General features: G+C 39.7%; 1 protein-coding gene across 1 annotated transcript; it reads right to left on the bottom strand.

Annotated features, from left to right (window-relative positions):
• Positions 1-19292: 19292 nt before the first annotated feature.
• Positions 19293-27167, bottom strand: LOC133715290 (methionine aminopeptidase 2B-like). The gene is made up of 12 exons (XM_062141732.1): positions 27009-27167; positions 26249-26383; positions 25343-25379; positions 25076-25264; positions 24556-24655; positions 24319-24464; positions 24124-24215; positions 23909-24003; positions 21810-21906; positions 21069-21212; positions 20740-20957; positions 19293-19709 (listed from the first exon to the last, which is right to left on the bottom strand). Exons 2-12 carry the CDS (start codon positions 26379-26381, stop codon positions 19599-19601), a joined length of 1362 nt encoding a protein of 453 aa, XP_061997716.1. The 5' UTR covers positions 26382-26383; positions 27009-27167; the 3' UTR covers positions 19293-19598.
• Positions 27168-27277: the final 110 nt, after the last annotated feature.

Here is a 27277-nt window from a genome sequence, read left to right as displayed (position 1 = left end):
AAAGACCTAGGCAAAACCATGAAGCTAGTATAACATTTGTGTATTTACATGCTTCAGTTTCACTACGAGCAAAGCTAATTACTCTAAAAGAGCAGCAATTAGCGGGAAAGGAACGGACCAGTGAGATTTTGGCGGGAAATGAAGTTGCAGTGGCCGTAGAAAGAGGGGGAAGGAGGCCCAGGGACGGGCTTGGCTTGGCCCATAAGCGAAGCAGGTCGAAGAGCTTCCAAAGCAACCAAGCGGTGACGGCGATGAGAGAGATCCAAAGGAAGGCATTGAATTCTCCGGCGACCAAGTCTCTGAGAATAGAATCGTTGCTGCAGGCTTTGGATATCGACTGGTGGAACACAATGGTTAAGAGCGTGTATTGATGTATTGAAGAATGAATACGAAGAAGAAGAAGAAGAAGAAGAAGAAGAAGAGGAGGAGGGGGAGGGTTTCATATCCCAGCAGCAGCAGCAGCAGCAGCAGCAGCCCTTATATAGTTGGAGATGATTTGTTTCTTGCTTCAGTGATGCTCAATAATAAGACCCTGCTCTGGAGTCAATTCGATTGTGACGGGCGCGTGCCTTCGCGATATGGACTTTTTTGAACGACTTGTCGATTACTGCCTTCTGTTAGGCGCTGTGGCAGAAAAGAAGTGGCTTTGGTAGATGCCACTTGTTCTCGAAGCAGAGGAGAGCTGTTCATCGTCGGTGGAAAGTGATCTATTCTGCTCTCATTAGCGACGATTTTTCAAAAACTGTCAGGGTAAGTGGATAAGCTCTTCTCTTTATAATTTTAATATTTCTTCTTGTTGTCCTCTGTGTCAGAATGACATTGAAAATTTAGACCATCTTTTTATGTATTGTAACTTTCCTCAGACTGTTTGGAGATTCTCAAATAACATATCTATTCCTAATAATTGGCTCAGTTTTTTTTATTTCTTGGATAGAATTTTTGTTTCATAATCCTAATCTTAATGCAGATACTATATCACAAGTCTTTATTTCTTGGTCAATTTGGCATACCAGAAATCAGGTAGTTTTTAAACAGTTAGTTCCCTGCCCTTCTCAAACCTTCTTCGGGGCTGTTACTCTGGGAGTTAACTATTGCAAAGCTAATCTTAAAGTGTGTAATACTAAGATTTCTAAGTACTTTCATATTAAATGGAATCCTCCGGATCATGATCAAATTAAAAAAAAAAATTGTTGGTTCTGTGAAGCAGGGTAATGCTTCTCTTGGATTTGTTTTTAGGAATGTTGATGGTCAACTTATTTTTGCTGCTTCTAAGTATCTGGGACCCGCTTCAGTTCTCATTGCATAAGCTACAGCTCTCAGGGAGGCATTACATGCTGCTCAACACTATAACTTTTCCAAAGTCGTAGTTGAAGGAGACTCTAAAGTGCTTATGGATTGTATTCTCAAGAAGATAGCTACTCCTTGGCGGATTAAGACTTTGGTGGAGGATATTTGGAAGCTTGCTTCTTCTTTCTCTTTCATCAGGTTCAGACATATTTTCAGGGAGACTAATTTTGTGGCAGACAAATTAGCAAACTTTGATCTTCAGAATCATTTTGCAGCAGTTTGGCACCACTGTCTCCCCCTTTCTGTGTCTCATGCGCTCCATTTGGATCAGCTGGGTGGGGGAGTGCCTAGAGGTTTCTCTTTGAAAACTGTATATATTATATTTAAAGTCTAAAAAAAAAAAAAAAAAAGAGGTAAAGCATGAAATTATAACAACTTAAAACTGTGCATTTATTTTTGGCCATCAGATTCACTTGTTACTTGCAGTTTCTCAAAATTTATTTCTTAGGTGAGTAGTTTCGGGAAAATGATATAAAACAACAAAAGTTGTCAGACTTTAGTAAGTTTAAAGAAAAATATTGTTTTCTTTTCTTTCGTGAAAAATATAAAATTAAAGTCATGAAACCTTCACGGTCAGTTCAAGCTCTTAATCTCAAACCCTAAAGCACTGATTTGTTGTGATCAATGTGAATCGCTCCATGGGATGAACATCCGACTTGGACCTGAAGATGGCTTGACGGTTGGAGTTATGACATACAAAGTTGAGGGTTTAGTTCTTGTTCAAGGCTGCGTTTTGTAAATTTGGTCATAAATTCTTTAAATGAAACGGTAACTGTTTCTACTGAAGAATACGGAACGGGAACTATGTGTGGATCATGATGGGGAGAGAGAGAGAGAGAGAGATAACACCGCATGTATAGTGGTTCACCTTGCTCTTGAGGCAAGGCTACGTCCACTTAGAGATTCTACTATGAGTGAGGTCAAGTGACCTTTGTAGTGATACAAGTGTGGGGATCATGGATTCCTCCTATCTAAGAAGGGGAGGACTTCCCTTTATAGCTAAGGGAAGTCCCACTCTATTTACATATCCTCGATGTGGGACAATAATACATATATTGCTTCTCTTGAAGCCTCTTGGAGAGCATGGGAGGGTGGCCTCCTAGCAAGGTACCGGCCGACCTCCACCATAGCGAGGTAGCTCGGGTGTCGGACTACCGGATGCATGTTGTAGGCGGGACTAGCCATGCCGCGGGGCCCACCTATGAGGTCGTTGATTATGCTTGGCGGTATGTAATATAAGTGATATCAACAAGTCCCCCAAGTCCCCGAGTAAGAGGCGCTTCTTGGTTGGGGAGTTTAAATGTGATGCCGCCAAGTATGAGTGATGACCTTGTTGAACGCCATACCCATACTAGTCCCCCAACTCCGTAAGTAAGAAGGGACTCTACGGGTATGTTGGTGCCCCGGGGCCCTCATCAAGCTAGTACCTGCAAATAAGATGAGTGCACACAAAGCATATTTGATTGCGCTAGGGCAATCGAAGTGACATTTGAGTCAAATGAATCGAGGTGCATGAATGTTTATGTGAGATGCATGTTATACAATGTGTGTATGCGCATATTATGTAATGTTTGACATACGACGTATAAGTCGAAAATGTATGTGGTTGTGATATCATACGAAGTGCATATGATGCATAGATGTGTGATGGACACGATGACACATAATGATATGTAATGTTGTATGCACGTGATACATGTGTTAGGATCGGGAGTGTTGTTACTCGCCGAGTCCCCCAAGTCACGCAGTAAAACAGGAATTTGGATTTAGGCTACGGTAGACGAAGCCGGTAAGGCTAAGAATGAAGCTCCGGTATGGAAGTAACCATTGACAATACTAGCGAGACTATGGCGTGACCATGATAGTCCCCCAAGTATAGATTAGAGGAAGGAACTCTAACTTACTTAACCCGAACGTATAAGCCATAACCTGATTGTTTGGCTCACGTGTGACGGGAACGTAAGAGATGAGCTCGCTCATGTTGAGCGGGTGTGAGTTTTGTCCTATGGTCTTATTAATGGGATGTAAAAGAAATTTAATTGTTGCGATCAACAATAGGTGAAAAATTTCAATATTTCCATTAATAGACGATAACACAAAAGTATGAGCGTGAAGCTCAACGATAGTCCCGGTCGGGTACTACCTCCACTTGTGATAAGTGGTATGAATAAGTCCCCCAAGTGTAGAGAATGCTCGGGGGGTGAGATGACTCAAAAGCAAGGGACTGGACCTTGGCTTACCCCGCCTTCGGTACCAAGTGGGGTTTTCTGAGGGCTTGAGTCTATGGTACCCGATGGGGTAGAATGAGGATTTGGGCTTCTGGTACCCGGAAGGGTAGATTGAGGACATGAGCCTCTGATACCCGGAAGGGTAGAATGAGGACTTGGGCCTCTGATAGCCGGAAGGGTAGAATGAGGACTTGGGCCTCTGATACCCGGAAGGGTAGAATGAGGACTGGAGCCTCTGAGACCCGGAAGGGTAGAATGAGGACTTGGGCCTCTGATACCCAGAAGGGTAGAATGAGGACTCGAGCCTCTGATACCCGGAAGGGTAGAATGAGGACTTGGGCCTCTGATACCCGGAAGGGTAGAATGAGGACTTGAGCCTCTGATACCCGGAAGGGTAGATTGAGGACTTGCTGCCTCCGGTACCCGATAGGGTAGCATGAGGGCTTGGTGCCTCTAGTACCCGATGGGGTAGCATGAGGGCTTGGTGCCTCTCGTACCCGATGGGGTAGCATGAGGGCTTGGTGCCTCTCGTACCCGATGGGGTAGCATGAGGGCTTGGTGCCTCTCGTACCCGATGGGGTAGCATGAGGGCTTGGTGCCTCTGGTACCCGATAGGGTAGCATGAGGGCTTGATGCCTCTGGTACCCGATAGGGTAGCATGAGGGCTTGATGCCTCTAGTACCCGATAGGGTAGCATGAGGGCTTGATGCCTCTGGTACCCGATGGGGTAGCATGAGGGCTTGGTGCCTCTAGTACCCGATAGGGTAGCATGAGGGCTTGGTGCCTCTAGTACCCGATAGGGTAGCATGAGGGCTTGGTGCCTCTAGTACCCGATGGGGTAGCATGAGGGCTTGGTGCCTCTAGTACCCGATGGGGTAGCATGAGGGCTTGGTGCCTCTAGTACCCGATGGGGTAGCATGAGGGCTTGGTGCCTCTAGTACCCGATGGGGTAGCATGAGGGCTTGGTGCCTCTGGTACCTGATGGGGTAGCATGAGGGCTTGATGCCTCTGGTACCCGATGGGGTAGCATGAGGGCTTGATGCCTCTGGTACCCGATGGGGTAGCATGAGGGCTTGATGCCTCTGGTACCCGATAAGGTAGCATGAGGGCTTGATGCCTCTAGTACCCGATAAGGCAGCATGAGGGCTTGAGGCCTCTAGTACCCGATAGGGCAGCATGAGGGAGGGCTTGATGCCTCTAGTACCCCAAAGGGAAGCATGAGGGCTTGGTGCCTCTAGTACTCGATAGGGTAGCATGAGGGCTTGGTGCCTCTAGTACCCGGTAGGGTAGCATGAGGGCTTGGTGCCTCTCGTACCCGATGGGGTAGCATGAGGGCTTGATGCCTCTGGTACCCGATGGGGTAGCATGAGGGCTTGATGCCTCTGGTACCCGATGGGGTAGCATGAGGGCTTGATGCCTCTGGTACCCGATGGGGTAGCATGAGGGCTTGATGCCTCTCGTACCCGATGGGGTAGCATGAGGGCTTGATGCCTCTCGTACCCGATGGGGTAGCATGAGGGCTTGATGCCTCTCGTACCCGATGGGGTAGCATGAGGACTTGATGCCTCTCGTACCCGATGGGGTAGCATGAGGGCTTGTAGACCTCCTTTACCTGGTGGCGTGGCCCCGGGAAGAATGATGGCATTGGCCTTGTAACCCCGTTGGGGTACCTCGCCGATTGGAGAGGATTTGATGTAATGATATGACCTTGACTTACCCCCTTGGGGGTACCACGCTCGGGGTGAGGGTTTATGAGATGCATGTTGCATTTATTTTAGTGAGTGTCACATGTGTATATGTAGCAATTTAATTGGATTGCAATTAAATTAAAGCTTGACATTAATACATAGTCGTAATAGATATGATATCGAGACTATCACATATCGTAGGCATGCTTAGATTATAGAAACCGTTATTTGAAGCATGTAAATAATTGAATTAGCTCAAATTTAAAAGTGTAAATGAGAACTTATCTTTTGCCGATTGGGGAGGTTGAAAATTTGGGATTGACCCAAATATCAAACCATGTTGGAGTCGTCCAAGTATAACGCTCCATGTAATCGACAAATGATCGTCGATAGTTTACTTGGCATTGTATGCACAAGAAGATGCTCGGTTTAGAGTGATTTTGCTTTCTCCAAAGGCAAAACAGAATAAGTGATTAGCAACTTATATGATATAATTTAATAGTGTAAAAGATTGAATTTGTTCGTATAGGTATACGATCATGCTCAATAAGAATTTGAGTACACAATAATAATCATGGGTGAGACCGTGCCCATCCCGTATTGATCACAACTATTGCATAGGAATAGTAATGATGGGTAAGTAGGGCATGTAACGATGAATAATTTGCATGTGAATTTAAAGAATTAAAGTATAGAGATGAAACAAATGTGCTATTGTGTAACATCTGTTCTACTCTTGCATGGAATGATGCTTGATAATGTATATTTGGTGAGATGGTTGGTATTTATGAATTGTCATAGGGATGCTAGCCAATGTGATAACGATGATTGATGAAATCATGCTATAGCAACTAAGTGTGTTTGTCATGCTTGACATGTGCATTAAGGAAGCCATGTGATATTGTCATGGTAATGCACCCGGGTGATTGTACTTCCTCAAAATAAATGAGTGATTAGTGACTGGTTTATTGGAATAAATTGACTAATTTAAGTGTAATGAGCTAGGGACGTACAGTTGTGCTGCCCTTTTTAAATGGTTATTGTAGGCATCATTTAATGGAGGAAACAACATATATGCTTTATTGTAGCATTGACAGAAGAGTAAGCATATATATATATATATATATATATATATGCATTATTGTGAAGGCAGCATGCATGGGTCCAATCATTGACACAATAAACAATTGTGAGTGCATATTGCATATAATTGTGTATGCATGTGGTGGTATATTTCAGACGTGCGTGTCAACATTGTAAACATTCAGTTCATGCAGCCAATAGTATGAGGGCTTGCATGTTAACATCGTGGTAGACGTGTGTATATATAGGCAGTGCTTATCTGCAATAAAATAGAGAGGAAAGACATAGCTTTTCGAAGGGTGATGCGTCCGGGGTCGACGAGTGAAGCTACTGCCGGGATGGTCACAGATACAAGCTGCCGGGATGGTATGTCTGGGTTGGGTGCCGCTGGGAGGAGGTTGGGTGCTGGCATGGGATCTCAGGACTGGCCGTGGTAGCTCTCGGTGTTGATAGCGGTACCGGGAAGGGGTTGAAGAGTTGCTGCAGCGGGAGCAAACTTCTGACTGATGTCCAGACTCTGTCTTGGTGGCCAGAGTAGATCATCCCTTTTTTTTTTTTTTTTTTTTTTTGGTGTAAACGACCGGGTACCAAGAGCTGGACAGTTCACATACCGGGAGAGTCACCGAGAGGTGCCGCTTGAGATACTAGTGTTTCCTTCTGTGCTCGAAGAGCATGAGCTAGTGCCCGGACGAAAGCAGTGGGTGCCGGAGGGTTTTTTTTTTTTCTTTTGCAGCCGTGATGTTGATGATATCCCCAGAGGATTAGAAGTCAAAGAGATCCCGGACGGTTGTGAGGGTATCCGAGGTGCCATTGCTACCGGCGTACAAGACTAGCACCGAGATGTGGAATGGTGACCGGAGGCTTTCCGGGATCTGGGTTGTGGTGACTGAAGGAGCTGCCGGGATGAGTACCCAGAGTTCTTTCCTTTTTTGTTTTGAAACGGTGAATGTTGCCGACACCACCAAGCAGAGGCTCTGAGGGTAGCTGGTACCGGGGAGTTGACGCGGTGGTCTACTGGTACCCGGTGATGGCAGGGGTACCGCTGGGAGGAGTGGGTACCGGTAAGGGTAGCTGGTACCCGATGGGAATTTGTTGACCGAGGAGAGAAGTCACGATTGGGTCGGATATGGATCCGAGTTGTTGCCAGGTCCGTGATGAGTTGAAATGCAGCGGGTCTTCTTTGTGAACGGTACTTGGCCGGATTGAACATTGGCTTTGACCCGGGAAGGCCAAGAGGATACCGGAGAATGCTGAATTGTTGGGTTGACTCCCCGAGACCATCTGTTTCACCTTCCTTTTTTCAGTTGAAGAGGATGCCGGACGGGTTGTAATAGTGCGGTACCGGAGGAGATTTGACATAAGTGGTTCTCGGTGGCGTGGGTTGACTTGGCCACTACAATTTGCATGGGACTGAGATGTGTTAGTCTGTGGATCCGGTGATGTGTTGTGAGTTGTTGAACGGGAGCTGGCTGCCTGCTCCAAGTGGGTCCATATGCAAGTGGGCCTAGACTCTCCGAGTATGGCATGTTGCATGGCAGAGGAATGAAGAGAGCGGTACGCGAGAAAAGTAGGGTCCCGGAAGGGTTTAAATTTATAGGTGCCCAAATAAGAGTGCAGGGTGTGCGTACCGTTGACTCATGGGAGTCCCGGAGAGTGAGGCTTGAGTGGGGGTTGAGGGTACGGGGATGTGCATGTACCTGCTGACCTATGTACCCAATGGCTCAAGTACCCGGAAGCTCGTGGTACCCATCCATGACCCTTGCTCAAGGTCGGAGGCTCGTAACCCAATCATAGGGCCCCTCCTTCTAGCGCCAATGTTTCTACTGAAGAATACGGAACGGGAACTATGTGTGGATCATGATGGGGAGAGAGAGAGAGAGAGAGAGAGATAACACCGCATGTATAGTGGTTCACCTTGCTCTTGAGGCAAGGCTACGTCCACTTAGAGATTCTACTATGAGTGAGGTCAAGTGACCTTTGTAGTGATACAAGTGTGGGGATCATGGATTCCTCCTATCTAAGAAGGGGAGGACTTCCCTTTATAGCTAAGGGAAGTCCCACTCTATTTACATATCCTCGATGTGGGACAATAATACATATATTGCTTCTCTTGAAGCCTCTTGGAGAGCATGGGAGGGTGGCCTCCTAGCAAGGTACCGGCCGACCTCCACCATAGCGAGGTAGCTCGGGTGTCGGACTACCGGATGCATGTTGTAGGCGGGACTAGCCATGCCGCGGGGCCCACCTATGAGGTCGTTGATTATGCTTGGCGGTATGTAATATAAGTGATATCAACAGTGACATATGACATAACCATGATCCAAGTCAAGGGCGCGTATGTGATGCTCCAAAAATTCGTATTTATTTTCCGAGGATTTTCCGGAATTAATTTGATTGTTATTGGACGGTTTCGTGGCACGTGGACGGAGCGGAAGTGTTTCGGACGAATAATTATTCGAATAATATGGTTTTAGGGGGGGTTGCAAAGGTTGACATTTTATTTGTTGGGTTTCTCTAAAAACTTCCTTCACGAAAGTCGTAGACCGCGTCGATACGAGTTTGTGGATATGTGGAACATGGAAATCGGAGTTCGTATGAAGAAGTTATGGCCGTCGGAAAAAGTTTCCATTTTGGTATATATGGGATTTTTCCGGAAAAATATCAAAAAAATCAGATTTCCCTTTTTGGAAGGATTTTTCTCTCTCCTCTCTCCCGAGCTCGCGCGTAGCCTTCCCCTTCGCCGGCGTCGTTCTTCCTCCTCCGGCCACCATAGGACACGATTCCAAGTGGGCTTTCTTCGCCTCAACCTCCTCTACACATCTGTGGAAGTGATTCTTCACGATTCGAGCTGTGGTGGGGGCTGCAAGGCTGATAAGAAGCCACGTCGGGGACGAAATCGCCTTCGTTAGAACTGGAGATTTCGGCAACCTTTGCCAGTGATTCTTGAGGGCTTTTGGAGCTAGGAGGACGTAGATGCTTTCCACAAAGTGGCTTGCATCGATTCAACTCGTAGAGGTCGAATTTTGGAATTGAAATTCTAGGGTTTCAATCGAGCCGATTTGTTCTAAGGTAAAATTCGATCGATTGGTTTATAATTGGACTTTGGTGTAGTTATGAAAGTTGTAATTGGAGTTGAGATGAAGAACTTTGGTGTTGGGGGTTTTGTCAAATTCCGACATTGGGCCGGCAGCGGCGCAGCCACTGTGGTGGTGTTTTCCGGCGGTTTCCAGCCACCTCAGGGATAGTTTATGTTCCTGAGTTCGATCTACTCGTCGATACGAGCATTTCGATATACAATACGTAATTTTTGGAGATCGTTTGAGCATGTTAGGGTTTTTGTGATTTCGATAGTTCGATTACTCGATCCGTGAGGATCCGACTATCCGATCGACTTGTGGTTTTGTCACATCGATCGTAAAAGCATTTCGGAGACTTTGGGTGGTCTCGGATGAGGGTTTGCCTCGATCGCCATTACTTTCAGGGTTGTTGTTCGATTGGGGATTCGAACTTTAATATCACTTGGTGATTTGTATATTGATTTGAGATCATTGGTGATTAGGTGCTTCTCAAGGTGTTTTGGACGAGTTCGTGGTGTGAGTATTAGTTCGATTATGTATAAAAGACGCAGCAGGACTTCGAGGTGAGTAATCTCACAATGTTCATTTACGAACGGGTTTACCTTATTATTTTGATAGTTATTTAGTTAACTGCAAACTATAGTTGGTATTAGTAGTATTCCTGAGTGAATTTCTATGTGTATATATATTTACGTGAAATATATATGTGTAGGTGGATTTGTGAGATGAAACAATAATTATGGGTGCGTTCATTTTATTGTTTTGGGTGTGAATTTTCGTGAAACAATCTTTTGTGAAAGGGTTGATTTCTATTGTTTTGAAAAGTGTTGTGTATTGTGGAACATTTTAGTTCGCGGGTGGTTTATTTAAATGTGGGTCTTGTACCGGGAGTGATTGATAGGGATCAATTACGAGAAATCTTTTATTTTAGATTCGTGTAACATTTTGGGTCTAGTGCGACTCCTTTAATGTTTTGGTATTTATACCGTGGATCCAAAGACTTACGAGTTGAGGATCGTGGATCATGAAATGTGATCGTGGGTGGGAAAATCGGGAATTCACGCCTTTAGCCGGGTTAGTGGATACGATCAGTTAGAGCTCTAGTCTGTCTGTCATGCTTTGTTTCTTGATTGAAACGTGATTCGTGTGAGTTTATCTCATGCTTTGTTTCTTGATTGAAACGTGATTCGTGTGAGTTTATCTCGTGCTTTGTTTCTTAATTGAAACGTGATTCGTGTGGGTTTATCCCGTGATTTGTGTGAGTTGTTTCTTGATTGAAACGTGTGGGTTTATCTCGTGATTTGCGTGATTTTGTGTGGGTCTTTCCCGTGATTTTGTGTGAGTTGTTTTGAGTTACTCATACGAGCTTGCAAAAGCTTACTGGGTTTGTTGTGTGGCAACCCGATGCACCATTCAAACGGTGTAGGGGTTAATCCTGCAGGTCAGGGTAATCATGGCTGAAAACTGAGGTAGCGAGCTTGCAGCTTTACGGTAAGAAGCCAATTTTGTGACTTTACCGTTATTAAGACTTCCGCTTGTAGTAAGCTCTGAGGAGCATTTACTTATTATTTTGTTGAGGCAATTTAATTTGTAAACTCGTGTAATATATAACTCTGCATAGTGAGTATATATTGACTTGTGAGTTCAGGGCATCAGTATGTACTTGGGTTAAAGGGAAAAAAATTTCCAGGTATTTTGTATTGATGGCTAAATCATCACGCATGTATAATTATGAGATTATATATTGATTTTTATTTGTGTTAAAAATCAGGGGCGTGACAGCGTAGGGCAGCTTTTTAATTTCGATTTTTAGCTCATTAACTCCTATAATTGTTGTAGAGGTTGGATATGTGAAGTTTGGTGAATTTTGGAGAAGATTGACTTTGATTGTGAATTTCTGAAATTTGGAGTTTTGGATGTCGATTTGTGGGAATCCGACCTTCGGGTTTCCCTTGTTTCCACTATGGAATATTTTAATCGACGGATTAATATTAGTAGTGAACTTTGGGTTGAATCCGGAAAGAAATGGAGATGTTGGTTTACGTGGGGTTTTCGGGTTTCGTTTTAGAATCGTATTTATTTATCGAATTGTTGTTTACGGAATTCAATTGTGTATAGGACGAGGTACTGACTCATCACTCGACAAGGATCCTTACGCTTGGATACCACGTTAGCCGTATACTGTGAGTGGACTTTTGTTTCTAAATAATGATGCATGCAATTGTTTTTCCCAAAATAAGTATTTATTTAATTAATTATCATATTATTATAATTTACTTTCGGGAAATTGATATTGATTTATCTTGATTTTGTTTTGGGAAATGGATTAGTGATTTAAATTATTGTTTTTAAATTATCGAGCATATTAATTGGATTTAAGTATTCATTACCTTATCGATTGGAATTTCGAATTGAAGTTTGTTATGATCGATTTTGAATTTGTGATTTATATTGAATTTCGGTTATGAATTTGTTATGCTCAGATTTGAACTTATGATCTATAATGATTTTCGACGAATTATTTTCCGAGGTGATTTCAGGAACTAAATATCGTTTTCATTCGTCGATTTTGAGTTTCCCAAAGGATCTTCGAAAATGGGATTTTCGTTGGGATTCATAGATTTACTTTAACCTCGCATATTGGTTTATGAATTCGATAATATTTTGGCGTGTGGGGCCACGTCGTTGGAATATGTATTTTCTCGTGAGATATTGAGGAAGTCTTACTGATTTTCGATTTTCATATGATTTTAACCCACCATACCTGGGTCGTCATATTTATGTCTAGCTAGCCTATTAGTACTCCTCCCCACTTACTCTGTGTTTGTGGGTGAGTTGAGCAGAGCATGGGATGCTCAAGAGTGTAGGATACTCCGACCCGAGCCTGGGAGGCTCCCTTACTCTTATGGTGATGATTTCTTCCCCATACTCTACTGCTACTTGACTAGCGGGGCTAGTCCGATTTTGTTTAACCAGAGGGGCTGGTCTTATTTTCTCGTGAGTATCGAAGTTTCAATCTTTTTACTTGGTTGTTTGTGACTAGAGGGGCTAGTCGGTTTTCTTGAGCTGAACATCAGTCGGTTTGTTTTCCTTAGTTGTTGCATGCATCGGGTTTTTTAAAGGAATAAACGTGGGAAAGTATAAACTCCTTTTATTTTACAATTACTTATTTTTGTCCACTCACGCTAACGTTTTTATCTACTTTCCCCTGGGCCCTTCAGTTTCAAATGCCCAGTCTGCAGAGTAGCTGGTTCGGCATAGTAGGATTCGGGGCATAGCATCTGCTGCTGCTGTTTTCATATTGTAGTTTAATCGTTGAACCTACTTGTAATATGAATTCTTTTTCTCTTTTAGATTGCTCTGATAACCTGTGGGACAAATGTTGTAAAGTTTGGGAGTTGCACTTGTGTTTTTGGTTTATGTTGTATGGTTCGTATTTCAATTGTTAATGGTGGAGTTGTTGTGATTTGGGGAGCAGGGCGGCTCCAGAAGAATAAGGATGCTTTAGTAGAAGTGTGAATGTGTTTATACATGTTTTGGGTAGTCCATTTTAGGGGTGACTCTGCCAAATTTTTGGTAGAGTTATTCCTAAGGTGGGCCCCACAGGGCCACCTTAGATTTCAGGGTGAAATTCGGGGCTGGTCTTGTCAACTTTGGTGACCCAAAACCACCCCAATACTCTTCATTTTCATGTTTCCCATGCACAATAAAGAAATCAGCTGCTCCTTTCTTCTCCTAAGTCATCTTTTCTACTCTACACTCTCATAGCTCATCATTACTTCCCTCTTTTTACTCCATCTCTTCCATACACATTTCCCTTGTTTTTAGGATCTATTACCACTCTCATACTCTACCTCCATGCTTCTTACAATACTTGAGCTGCTCCCTTTTGGTTCCATTCATCATTTTACTTCTCTCTCTCTTCTCTATATAAGCATCCCTTCATTACACTCTTAAGACACCACCTATACCACTCCATAACATCTTTTTCTCTTTATATTCTCTACACAATCCACTATCATCTCCTCTACAAAACCTCCATCACAACTATCATCTCATCCACAAAACCTCCATCACCACCACCATCAATTCATAACCTCCATTACCACCACCACAACCTTCATCATCTTTTCCATCTACCTATTCCATTTCATAGACAAAAAGCTTCACCACTCCACCATTTCACCACTTGATCATCTCTATATCTCATATTCCATCATCAACCTTTGAAGAAGAAGGAGAGGAGTCTAGCATCACTAGAGGAATCATCATCACCATCACCATTTTCACCATGTCAATGCCTTCATGAGTTCATCTACACCATCCTCAACTTGATTATCACTAGTCCCTTCTCTATCCCTACTTTTTAGTTTGATGTTCATAAACATGTTGAAGCTTATGTATTTGATTATGAGTGAGTAGTTAATTTGTTGGGGCTAGGGTTGAAAGCCCTAGCCAAACTTGTAATGAATTGATGTTTGAGTCTTATTTGAAGCATTTTCCATGATCATCTTCACATGCTAATTCAAGAAGTGAATGCTTGTATTTGAATCTAGCTAATTTCAATACTTTGCATTTGTCATTACATGAACAATGTTTAGAGAATAGCTAGCTTTGGACATTGAAAGCATGATAGCACACTAGGTGTGTATGTGAGGGTAGTGAGTTAATTATCTAAACTCAAATCTTTATGCATTTAGGAGCAAGGAATTGATACTTATCCGGTAATATAACTTGTTCTTGGGTAGTTAGTTTCGCACTTATCCAGTGGAAATTGATAAAATCAAAGGAGTTTAGGCCTTAGTAGTCTTATCCAGATGCTAAGAGGGTAATTGGATACTTGGGATTGCATTATTTATAGTTTGAACATCAATGCATGCAAGAGAGGCTATGGTGAACAACCTAAAGCTCTAACTTCCATCCATTTTATCACATCTAGTTTAACATAGCCTAGTTTACATTTCAAGTTTCATTTTGTGTTAATTTGATTCGAAACCATTTCCAAAGCCAAAAATCAAACCACTACACCATCTTGCATATATTCACCAAGAACTTTGGTTCATTTGTGAGCTCTTGTTTATGACTTGTACATTTGCATATTCATCTATAGTATCCTCTAGGTTTTCCTTAGCTAGAGTGGGATTTTCCAATCCCTTGGGTACGATATCCCCTACTCATAATCCCTACACTATAACTTGGCCCTTATACTTGAGGGTGGCTATTTGGCTAACAGTACCAATAAAGACAATAACAATTCGAGGAAGGCCAACTAATTGAGCAACGCGCTGAAGATGCTCGCACGATGTTGGTGGATCTATCAATGTTCATCCCAAGAAAGAGGAATTATTGGGAGAGGAAGCAACAACAAATAATTGATAAGGAGCCAGGAACCTCAAGCATCCCGAAACAATCTCAAGATCCTACACCACCTCAAGAAGACAACTCAAGCTTGGCCACTTATGATCCACTTCATGAGACATCTTGGATGTAATCAATATTGGTTTATTAGTTTGAATTTTATATTTTTGTGGTTGTTGTTGCTATTTGTTAGTTGCTTTGAACAATGTTTGTGTTTTAAGTTATGAAAATAAATATTATTTTCATAAGTAAATCATGTTCGTAATAAAGCATTGAACTTTTATTTTCATAATAAAGCATAATCACACAAAGTAAAAGCACACCACACAAAGTAAAATCACACGACACAAAAATACAACCAAACTAGGCCATGACCACTTATCATGACAACATGGCCACTTATTGAAAGCAATAAATTTAAGAGAAAATTAGAAAAAAAACCCAAAAAATGAAGCCTCTTTTAAGAAAAACCCAACCATATGTTTTCTTTTAATTTACACCCATTCACATTTTGAACCTTCCTTATAGGTTTTAAGTCTATAATTAAGTTTTTTCACGTTTTTTTTAGTTTGACTATTTTACCCTTCTGGTTGAATAAGGAAAATATGCATCAAATATAGCGGTTGATTTTTTTTTTTTGAATTTAAATATGGCATCAGTTATAAACACAAATTAGAATTTTATACATTCAATTTATTTTCCCTTATTTAAAGACGGTTAATTGCCTTAATTATTGTATATCTTCCTTTCTGATTTGATCTATATATTTGCCCTTTTTTAGTAGATATGTTTGTGTTGATATTCCTATTATTAGATATCTCAACGTGATTAATCGCCTTAATTATTGTATGTAACTGATGCCATATTTTAGAAGATATGTTTGTGTAGATATTCCTCATTTAAAATATTAATTGCCTTAATTATTGTATATATCTTCCTTTCAGATTTGATCTATATATTTGCTATTTTTTAGTAGATGTGTTTATGTAGATATTCCTATTAGATTTCGTAGATTTCTCAACGTGATTAAACATCCTTTTGTGGAGATATTCCTATCATTAGATATGTCAACGTGATTAAACATCCTATCCTCCAGCTTGTGTATTATCAGATTCTATTATATAAATATTTCTCTTTATCGACATGATTAAACATCCTCTCATTAAGGTATGTTATTTTCCTTATCCGTTCTAATAGGTGTAGTTATACAATCATTCCATATTCATTAATTTTCTAAAATGGTCGAGTTAATGTAATTAACCCATGTAAAATGTACTTGATGCAGATTGATTGCTTTAAGATTTTTTTTTTCACCCCTACATTTTTCTCCACATAGGTGCCTGATTCTATGGGGTGGTCAAGGACCACATAATAGTTATGTGTAACTGTAGAGTTTGCTTAATATATAATTATCCCTTAATTTTGGCGCATTGAATAATTTTGAATGTGCAAGAGTTTTTGCACTATAATTTAGCAAACTCATTATTATCATTCATTGTTTTACAATTGAAAATGAACTTTACAATATTAAGAAATTTATTTCTAATATCAAGGTAATTTAAGTACACATTCTTTTTGAAGGAATAAGCCTAAAAATTTATTGAAATAGGGACAATGAGTACAACCGTAAATGACGTTCATCCAGTATTGAAATAAACAATTTTAAATTTGTTTTTACAATTGAAATATAAACTTTACATTTTCGAACCTAATATAAAGACCATTATAACACTTCATCCGTCATCTCGATTAGCACTTTGCAATGTAGTCTTCAAAAATCTCCCAACTACTAGTGCCCTGCATGTTGTGATTCCTTATACAATTGCAAATTACCTTCATAGATCTATTTCAAAGGTAAAACTCTATTAGGATTTACATACATATCCAAAATATATTATCTAAATTATAGGTATATTAATTGTCAATGTACTATAGGTTATGGAATAAACACCCTACGATATAGAGTCACACAAATAATTTAAAACTACAAAAACAAACATCTAAATCATAGGTATTACATATTAAAGCAATCTAAGTATCAGGTAATTAGAAATAACGATTCTATTTTGAAGGAATGAAACTAAGTTTTGTACCAGATTCATAAATTGAAATTTCTAATTACTAAAAATCCATCCAATTCAAGCTTTACACAAAATCAAGGGATTAACAAAGATATTATACTAAATAAATCTGATGAATAGGTAATTTGAATTACGAATATGATATATGTACCTATTTGAAAGAAAGTCTCTAACCCATAAGAAATTGATGAAATAAATCTCATGAATAGGTCGTTTGAAATCATCCTTTGAAATCATATGCAACTTTGTGAAAAGGTCTCCACCCAAAGAAAAAATGACGAATGAATTTCTTAGCTTCTATATATAGGAAGAAACATACCAAAAATTCATCATTGTATCATAATAATGAGATTAATGTAAACACCTAAAATTAAGTACTGATTAAAACCTAAAGTGAAGGCAATAACAACAATAACGTCAATCAAACTCCATAATCTTTGCTAGATGATTTTGACTATTAATCCTATTTAATAGGTGAATGGGGAATTTGATAGTGGCAGCTTTAGTAATTCTTAACAACATTGAGTTTTAATATTTATCCTATTTAATAGGTTTTTTTTATTTTGAATAAACCTAATTAATTGGTTTGGGTGTATATTAAAACACTCTTATGGATGGATTTATTCTAAAAGGGGTGTGTGAATTTGGGTGTAGAATCAAATTCCCCTAAATTTAAAACTCTTCACTAGTGGTTCTGATCAGCTTGTAGCTTCATGGTCCATACGTGATCGACTAGATCGTTTTGGAGGTTTTTATTCATCACTGGACATCTAACCTCCCTATAACGACAGAAGAATTGATTTAGTTGTTGCGGATTGCGATGAACATCGGTGTCATTTTCTGGTCTGGCATATATTCCTGCTTTCTTTGGTCTGGTTCGGATATCATTCGGATCAAATGGCTCTGCTGCATCTTCATCATGTTCATCTTCAACAATCATATTGTGCAAGATAATGCATGTCATCATAATGTATTGAAGGTTCTCCATACTCCACCCACGAGCTGGTCCTCTTAGGATTGCCCAACGAGCTTGGAAAATACCAAATGCTCTCTCCACGTCTTTTCTGTATACTTCCTGCATCCTTGTGAAATGTTGTGTCTACGGCGTCCTCGGGTTTCTAATTGCTTGTACAAATGACCCCCATTTAGGGTCTATGTCATCAACTAGGTAATAACATTGGCCATAACGCCTATTACCTACCTAGTAGCTCACTTGAGAGTTTCACCAAGGCATACGTCATTGAACAACGGTAAACATCTAAGGAAGTTAATATCATTCAGGGAACCTGGAAGTCCGAAGAAAGCGTGCCAAATCCAAGTATCGTAGGAAGCCACCGCCTCCAAGATGATTATCGGTTTACCCTTGTAGCCAGCATACTGCCCTGCCCATCTGCTGGGACAATTTTTCCACTGCCAGTGCATACAATCAAGGCTCCCGACCATCCCCGGGAATCTCTTTTCTGCAGTTTTGTCGAGCATCCGTCACAAATCTGCCGGTGTTGGTCGGCGGAGGTAAGTCTTATGGTACACATTCCAGATTGTTTTTGTGAAGTGCTCTAAATCTTAATAATGGCAGTGAACTTCGTAATATCTAGGTAATCATCGCAGAAGTCAACTGTGATGTCATACGCGAGCATCCTCATGGCGCATGTCAACTTTTGTTCAGTGGATAAGCCGACTCTCCCACTAGCATCTCTTCTCTAAACAAAATATGGGTCGTAGTTGGCCATGTCGCGCATCATCCTGTCAAATATTCAATGTTGCATTCTTTATCGTCTACGAAATATGTTTGGTTCATACCTGCACAGATCCGTGAAGTATTGAGCTTTGGATCGAAGATCCATAAGCTCTCGATCTCTGGCCTTATAGTTACGACCTTTCGAAGAACCACCCTATTGTGAATCCTCATCTTCCAGAGTTTGGATTTGCAAGGCAGGCGGCAGACATCATCATGGCTCTTCGACGGTTTCTCGTGATGGATGCCCTCTTCTTGATCTTTCAGCAACCATTTCGTCAAATGATTCATTGCAGAAACAATTTGACAAAATCAAAAGGAAAAGAATATGGAGATTTGTAGGATTCGGATATGAGAAGTGTTTGTGAATTTGTGAGAGATGAGGATGATAATGACCCCATATTTATTAACGATTTGAAATGATATCATCAGATAAGATATGACACGTGGCGGACAAAGACTCAAACGTAATTTAGACAGCCAATTAGAGATTGACACATGGCTCATGAAATCACATCCAAATTTAGTTGTTTGTCATATATGTCGACACAACACATCAAAATATCTTCTAAATAATTTGATTGTTTGTCATATGTGGAGGTGCACTCAAAACTCGTGTGACACTACTTTTCATCAGCATAACCTTCTCGTCTTTCAAAGCCACCAGAAACATCTATTATGTCAAAGTGTCGGTATTTAATCTTGAGCTCAAGAAACTCTTTACTAAAATTGATTTTCATAGGATCATTCAGAGAGCAAGAACTACAGTTATGGTGCCCCACTCTGGCAAAAAAAAGAAGAAGATTGAAAACAGCTTTAAATGTAAATTGTTATCCTAGTCTTTTGGAACCTACGTTACTTGCCAAAAACATAGAAGAGCTGAATATTCAGTTCATTAGAATTCTGGATTGAGAAACATCGACAGGAGGAACTGAGGAAGGGAAAAAAGACACGGTACAGCCCCCATGCAGATATGCATGACAAATTTATCTTCATCCACATCAGTAATCATCACCTCTTGATATGACCTCTTTGCAGGTTGGCCGGAGTAAAATTGTATGCTCAAACTGAGATACATAGCTCCCTTTAACATCACAGAGAGGAGGATAGGGCTGCCAGAAGAAAAACAAAACCATTACATCAATTTCAATTCAGCAAAATGATAATACAGCAGAAGATTAACAGAAGCTATGTTGTATTATAAAGTTCAGATGATCCCTCAAGTATAATGCATCCCCTTAACAGGAGTAATGCACATATTTTGTTGTCAGCAACATTTATCAACCAAGAAACTGTCAAGCTGGTCAGACTATTTTTCAATACAAGAAAAATTTGAAAGCCCGCCAACAGGGAGCAGCCCTAATTACACAAGTGCATATTTGAAAAAGAGATTTTCACCGAAGATATTTCAATTTAACAAGGCAAAAATTTATGTTTTCGAGATGCCCGTCTTATAACCCACATTAAAGCAGACATTTATATATACGAATCCATATGTCTATAAAATTCGTATCGCCTACCACTAGTAGTCAGATCCTAACTCGATTTTTCTGTTTCTGTCAGTTCAGTAAATGCTCTACCAACTCATCCGTAGTCATTCAACGCAAGCAATCCCTAATACATGAATCCCAGTACAAAGAAATGCAGATTAGTACCATAAGGCTGAAAGCAATGTCCACTTTTAACTTATGGTTAGTAGTCGCAGATCCTTATGTGTCAACAGGACAAACGATACTTGAGAGAAAATTATTTGTGCTTCGCTTCTCACACTCAAACTACATTTCTAGTATGACACTATAGCTCAGAGCTAACTTGTATATAAACCCTTTCCTTAGGACTAAAGCATACTAGAGCAACAACTAAATGACATGTGACGCATGTATATCATGGACCTAAAATAAATTCTTCACTTGAAAGTGACAGTTACAGCTTGTGTGTCATTAACTGTAACATATGCATTACTATATAAGTTATCATACTGAGTTCCTGTGGATGATTATTGCATAATAACAAAAGTCAAACTAAAGGCATGATTCATGATACTAATTAAGTAATTAGTAATGAAAATTTGTTATTTTATGGGTACTGACATGAGCAGTTAATATACAAATATTTGGATAAATGCTGATAGGTGGAACATACCTGGACAACGCCAGCATCGCACAAATTCTTAAGCGCCATAAGATACTTGGTCTCCCCCAGGCGGTCTAAATATCGCCTGCAGAACGCCAATGTGGAGAAGTTCTTGTTAATTGTTGCTAGCAATTGCTTTGCCCTAGGCAGCCTCAGTGGGATGTGGCCGGCATCAAAATTTTTCATGTAATGGCTGCACTCTAGATCTTCTCTGACATATCCTTTCCCTAAATAAGTTAAATAACATGGGACAATTAGCACAGCAAGCCACATGTGAAGTACCATCTATTTCACACCCATAAGTCAAATTCCTGCCAAATACAAAAACTTGGTTTTACCAGTTGATGCGAAAGTTTCAATCGCAAAAAATTCACCCTCTTCCATTTTTGTCTGCTCCCCTCCTTTCACAATGGGAACTGATTTTCCAGCATGGATTTGGTAAGGTCCAATGCTATGTCCATTCAAGTTCCGGATACTTTTAACTGCCACAAGTATCCACAATTTATTATATGACGAGAGAAAACACCAAAATCTCTATTTGATGTGCAAATACAAATACAAGATTTGCATAATCTCTACTACTTTATTTCCAACAGAGTAGGCATAACGTCTTCTGCCACATCACTTGATAACCAAAACTTTGGAAACAGCTTGGTGCCTCTACTACTGCCAGTTCATTAAATTACATCATTAATTATGTTTTGCAGAACTAAATTAAAGCTGAGGCACAAGAACATGGTTTTTCCCAAGCAATATGATGGTTAAAGTTCAACTAAAAGAAAAGGCCTCTGACAAAATAGTGAAAAGGCTACATGCATAACATGTCTTACCCTTCCCAGCAGCCCCATTTACAGGAGCCTTGTGCACCAGACTGCCTTTTTTTAAGAAAATAAGAATGCTGGAAGTAATAATGCTACACATTATACCATTAAGACTATGACAAAAGTACTCATATCAGAAGGAAAATTACCTTGATACACCTTTTTTTAAGAAAATAAGAATGCTGGAAGTAATAATGCTACACATTATACCATTAAGACTAGACAAAAGTAACTATCTCATATCAGAAGGAAAATTACCTTGATACACCTTCCCATTTATTTCAACCTCATATGATTCCATGACTTCTTGGATTGCAGCACCAACATCACAAAGACGCACATCAATTCCAGACTCCTGAAAAAATATGAGACCGATAATAACTGCGTAAGAAGCTTATTGATTAAGGCACTAAAGTCCAATTCTGGTAAAACTCCATGCTGTAAATATGTAATGATGATCAATCACAGGATAGTAATAATTATAGAGCATAATACAATTTACAACCCTGAGGTCTACATAGTGTTCCAATGACAATTACCTGTCAGGGGACTGAACTAGGAACTCTACATAGAAACAGCCAAGTAAGAAACCAATGCAAGAAAGGAAAAAAAGCAAAAAGACAAAAAAAAAAAAAAAAACTTTTAAGTACCAATGAACAGAAGAGAGGCAAGTTGGATAAGATCCCAAACATGCATACAACAGATTCATTTCCTATACAGCCCTTTTGGTTTTTTTTTTTTTTTTTGGCAGAGGCCAGTCCATAGTCCCTTCTATGGTCTGCCTAATCCCTGTTGCTCAAATTTTGACAATGTTAACACCAAAGTATTGAAGTTGTTTCATTGGTACCTGGCCATCAGTTTGATCACACATTAAGTAATGCTCTGGCTTTAGTGGCACCCACGACCTCCTGTCTCTTGAAGTGTATTTTGGGATTTCACATATTTTTTTGGGCTCCCTTTCTATTTTTATGCACTGTACTTACTGTTTATTCAATGCTTTCTAGGTGGTCTTGGGCACAAAAGGCTGCAAAAAATCTAAAAGCTCAAAATCCCCTTCAAAAGTGCTTGGGTTGTGGAACCCACTAGTGCCACTTCCTCACTTAACATATATACGAATGGTAACAATGAAACAGGTTCTAAGGTTTTGACATTATCAAAAATAGAACAGAGAAACACTTAAAAAGAATGTATACCACAGGGTATTAAACTGCATGTTATAATAAAAATCCAGTTAATAAGCTAGTTAAAATACCCCAGCAGAGCAGTAGAATGATTCAAAAAGTCAGTGACATGAAGACTACTTTCTTAGAAAGACAGAGAAACCACTCAAAGAGATGTTACTAAAAAAGAAGCACAGAACTGCAATAATTCTAAATAGGAAACACTGAAGGTAATGTTACTGGATGCCCACATAAAATGGTATTCTCACAACATCTCAATCTTTCCTCCCCTCCAGTATTCAGCATGCCCACTGTAAAAACACAATCCTGTCAACCCTCCCCATTCTCATTTATACCAAATACTGCAAGTCAAAATTTGTTTATCACTGATACAGTATCTCGCATCCTTTTATGAGTGTTAGGAATGCCTTCTTCTCTTTGTTTTTTTTTTTTTTCCTCTCTTTATTTCTGAAAAAGAAACACCTTCCAGTGAAAGTAAAAGAGGAACAGGAGCTGTGGACAAGAAGTTCACAGCCGAAAACAACAGGGAGAAAACATCAGCAAAACAAACAGGAACACAAAAGCACTAGTGACATACTAGCCTAGGAGACACAAAGCCTGAAAACTAAGCTACAGCAGCCTTTTAGTCTTGAACAATAGAAGAGAGGATGTAGATTTTGAATTCATTAAAAATGGAAACCCATAAGGATGATAAGAACCTAGCTCTCCCAGAGCTCATCAACCCCCACACCTTTGTAATCTCCCCTTTGGTTTTCAATAGACTTGATCACCACAATACTGAATACTTGGGGACTCGTTAACAGTGTAAAAAAGAAGGCCAAAAAATTACGACTTGATTGCACATATGTTTCAACCAAGTTAGTATATATGATGTAATCTTGACAAATGAATTTTAATAGACTTTTGTGTAATGGATATCTACCATTCTTGGATTATGATAATTTGAGTCATTTTGTAGTTACTCATCATATTATCCACTCAAACATCCTATCCTCAAACTCACAACAACAAGCAACTACTTTACAAGCAATAATTTTCATGGACTTCAACCAAACAGTTATACAGATTTTGATGGACTTGTAGAAATTGTATGGAGATGGGGTCAATTGACACTTAACAGAAAAATAGGATACACTTCAAAAGTGTATTTGTTTAATACTGAGGAGGTAAGAGTACCTTGATACCCGTATTTGTTGCTTCACGTGAGGCTTCAAGTAGTGGATCAAACATAGGATTGAATGCTACTGTAAATGCACAGTCAACTATATGACCTGTAAAGTGAACAATAACTCGGATGATGACTTGCCCTTCAAAGCGTAAGATAGTTCACCACCAAGAGGTGACTTCTGAAGAGACATCAAAATACACTCAAGCAGTTGAAATTGAATTACCATCAACATGAGTTCCAAAATCCAATTTCATCACATCATCATACTGAAGCACCGTCTTGTCCCCTGTATTTGGGGTCCAATGAGCAGCAACCCTGATACATGGAGCAATGAATATAAATACAACCATATGAAGGCCAATAGACAAGATAAAATTCATGAAATAAAATTCATGCCTGATATATTAAAAAAGATTACCAATTCAAAGAGCATCCTGTGGGGAATGCAATGCCAGCTTCCAGGCCATTCTCGGATATTAACTTACGGACTGTGTTCTCCAAAGTCTCACACAAATCAGTCATCAACATTCCAGGCTTTAAAATCCCTCGGATGTATTTCCGTACCTATTTAAATGTTACCAAAAAGCCACCAGTTGGTTTCCTCTCCAGGATATTATAACTTAAGAAGCAACATATTGACATAATGAAATTGCACCTGGCGATGAACTTCTGCAGCTCGACGAACTGAATTATATAATGGTTTTTCAAGGCGCTCCAACTCCCTCTTCTCTTCAGAAGTAGTCCTCCACAAGTTGCTGAAACACAATACAAAATTTGAGCTAAAATCTTCAAAAAAATATGAAACAAAAATGCAAGACCTACAAGGATCAAGTATCGTGCAAACTAGAAAACTGGGATACATTTAATTTACAGGATATTAAATCTAATAAGAGTATATTCCATTACTGAGTGTTTGATGCTTCTGGTCATGCATCTCCAATGAATTCCTCAATCAGATACTGAGAAAGGAAATCAGTTTCACTGCACTTATATCAACTCCCCCCACCCCAAAACAAAACAAAACAAAAAACAAATTCTTGATCATCATATTCTAAGTTGCAGAGAACATTACAAATTTGACTATAATTTTTAGTGGATTACAAAATCACAACCCCTAGAAAAGTGCCTAAAAGCTTTGAAATATGTAAAGTTGTGAGAAAACAGCATATACTCACTCATCTCTGTATTGTTGAATTTCGCCCTCAGGAAACTCCCCATGTGGGAACAGATCAATAAGAGGAATGGATGGTGGATCAGTTTGCCTACTTGTAGATTGTGGAGCAGTTTGCCTACTTGTAGATTGTGGATCAGTTTGCCCACTTAAAGATTGTGGATCAGTATGCTCTGCCTGTGCTTTCTTTTTCCTGCATAAGAAAAGACATTATCAGCTTTCTAGTGAAATTGTTCTGAATAAACTTATAAAAACCAGAAATGTTCCTTACTTGCTCTTATTTTTCTTCTTCTTCTTTTTTGAAACATCTGCACAATGAAAACATTAGGAACACATCAACAAATTGGAGTATAAAACAAGAAAGCTGTCCAGCAAAGGTAGAACTCCACTTACTATTAAAGTTAATTCACAATACTAAGAACTTCCGATTATAATATGGTAGAGATACTATGGAACTCTTAACCCTGGAAGAGGATCACCCACTTGCTACCCTAGGGATTCTTAGGTACAAAACCTGTGACTGAGTGGAAGATGTGATGAGTTCTGAAAACCTTATAATTTAAAACATAGTTTTCCTGCTTTTGCATGGCAAATTCCCAAAACAAACTGTTAGTCTCACCTGGTTGGGATAATTGGAAAAGTATGAACGGTCAAGACATGGACAAGACTTAAGGTAACTCGAATAGGACCATTAGAATGGATTACATCAATCCTACAATCCACGATTTGTACACTTTATTTTCTCTTCTAATGGCAGGGAAGATTGTACGGTGGAACCAGACTCCTGATGAAGAATAAAGGTGGTTGCATGCAGAGTTTATCGTACCAATTTTGTAAACGAGGAGGAAATATATAGATAGTTGGCATAAAGTCTAGTAGTGGTCTACATACTTAATGTGGCCTTCACTACTTTCGAGAATAGGCCAAGTCTGATCTGTACCAAACTGATAGCTTATTAGGATGTACTCAAGTTACTTGATTATCAAACCCAATCAGAAAAGTTGCTATCTGAGGCAGGATATTTGACTATTAACATCCTAGTACAACTAGTACCATTTAGCCCACTAAGATTTCACAAAGGTCCACCTGCGCTCTCCTAGTGATCCATCAGTCTACGTTACAGAGAAAAAGAGAAATAAGAGTTGCATGGCAGTGGTATTGAATATGAAAATATAACCTTTGTCTTCATCCTCATCTTTCTGAACAGTTGGAGATTGTTGAGCAGCTTCTCCATTACCATTGTCATTCGAAGATTCTACAGTCCCATTTTCCTCGCAAGGAATATTTTCATCCAAGTTCTCCCCTGCCATACCTAATTAAATGGAAAAAGCTTTTTTAAGTTTGAATTCACATACAAATCAAAAGAACACCGTATTCAGTGGCGGAACCGAGAGTTAAAGCCTAGCTGGGCTAACTCTCAAACTAGGAAAAAAAATATTTATTGTAAACCTTGATGGTAGGAGAAAAATTTATCAACCGAAGAGAAAAATAGCAAAACAGATCATTTTGAACCCAATTTAACCGTGCTAACTGAACTCAATCTAAAGAACAACAGTAAGTAGACATCACAAAATCCATAATTGAACTCAGCTAAATTGACAACAGCTAATGTAAACAAGCAGTAGCAAAATGAAATGACAATAAAAACATAAATGAATCAGCCCACCAAAATCTGAAGAATCAAACGCAATCAACCGACACTACAGAGAGGAAACAAGAAACCTAATTGAACCCAGCTAAACCCTAAATAAATCCTCAAATTGAACCCATCAACCAAAACAAGCAAAAGTGAACAAAGATATAATCTTTTCTCCTCAAAAATTTTGGCAAATATGCGAAACACTAACAGGTCCGTATTGCATATATTCTTCTTATGAAAAACCCTCAAAACTTAATTGAATCCATACGTACGGACGATAAGAAGGCATGGATGTTACCTTTGGAAAAGATGGAGTGATGATTGTTGATGCCGTGAGGAGAGAAAGGAGAAGGATGAAGAACTGGAAGAAGAAGAAGAAGAAGAAGACGACGACGGCTTCAAACAGCCGCTTCTGGGCTTTATGTAAAACAAGAGCGACTGACGCTAAAGCCTTTTGTACAGCAAACGGCGTCGTAATTTCTTTATCTCTTTTTTTTCTTTGGTATAAATAATTTCTTTTGTTTTTACTATGTAAATAATAATTTCTCGGCCCGAGAAATTTTTCAG

This window comes from Rosa rugosa, chromosome 6, assembly GCF_958449725.1.
Source record: "Rosa rugosa chromosome 6, drRosRugo1.1, whole genome shotgun sequence".
Classification (NCBI taxonomy): domain Eukaryota; kingdom Viridiplantae; phylum Streptophyta; class Magnoliopsida; order Rosales; family Rosaceae; genus Rosa; species Rosa rugosa.
Note: the sequence above shows the minus strand (reverse complement) of the source record. Positions and strands in the feature narration are given on the sequence as shown.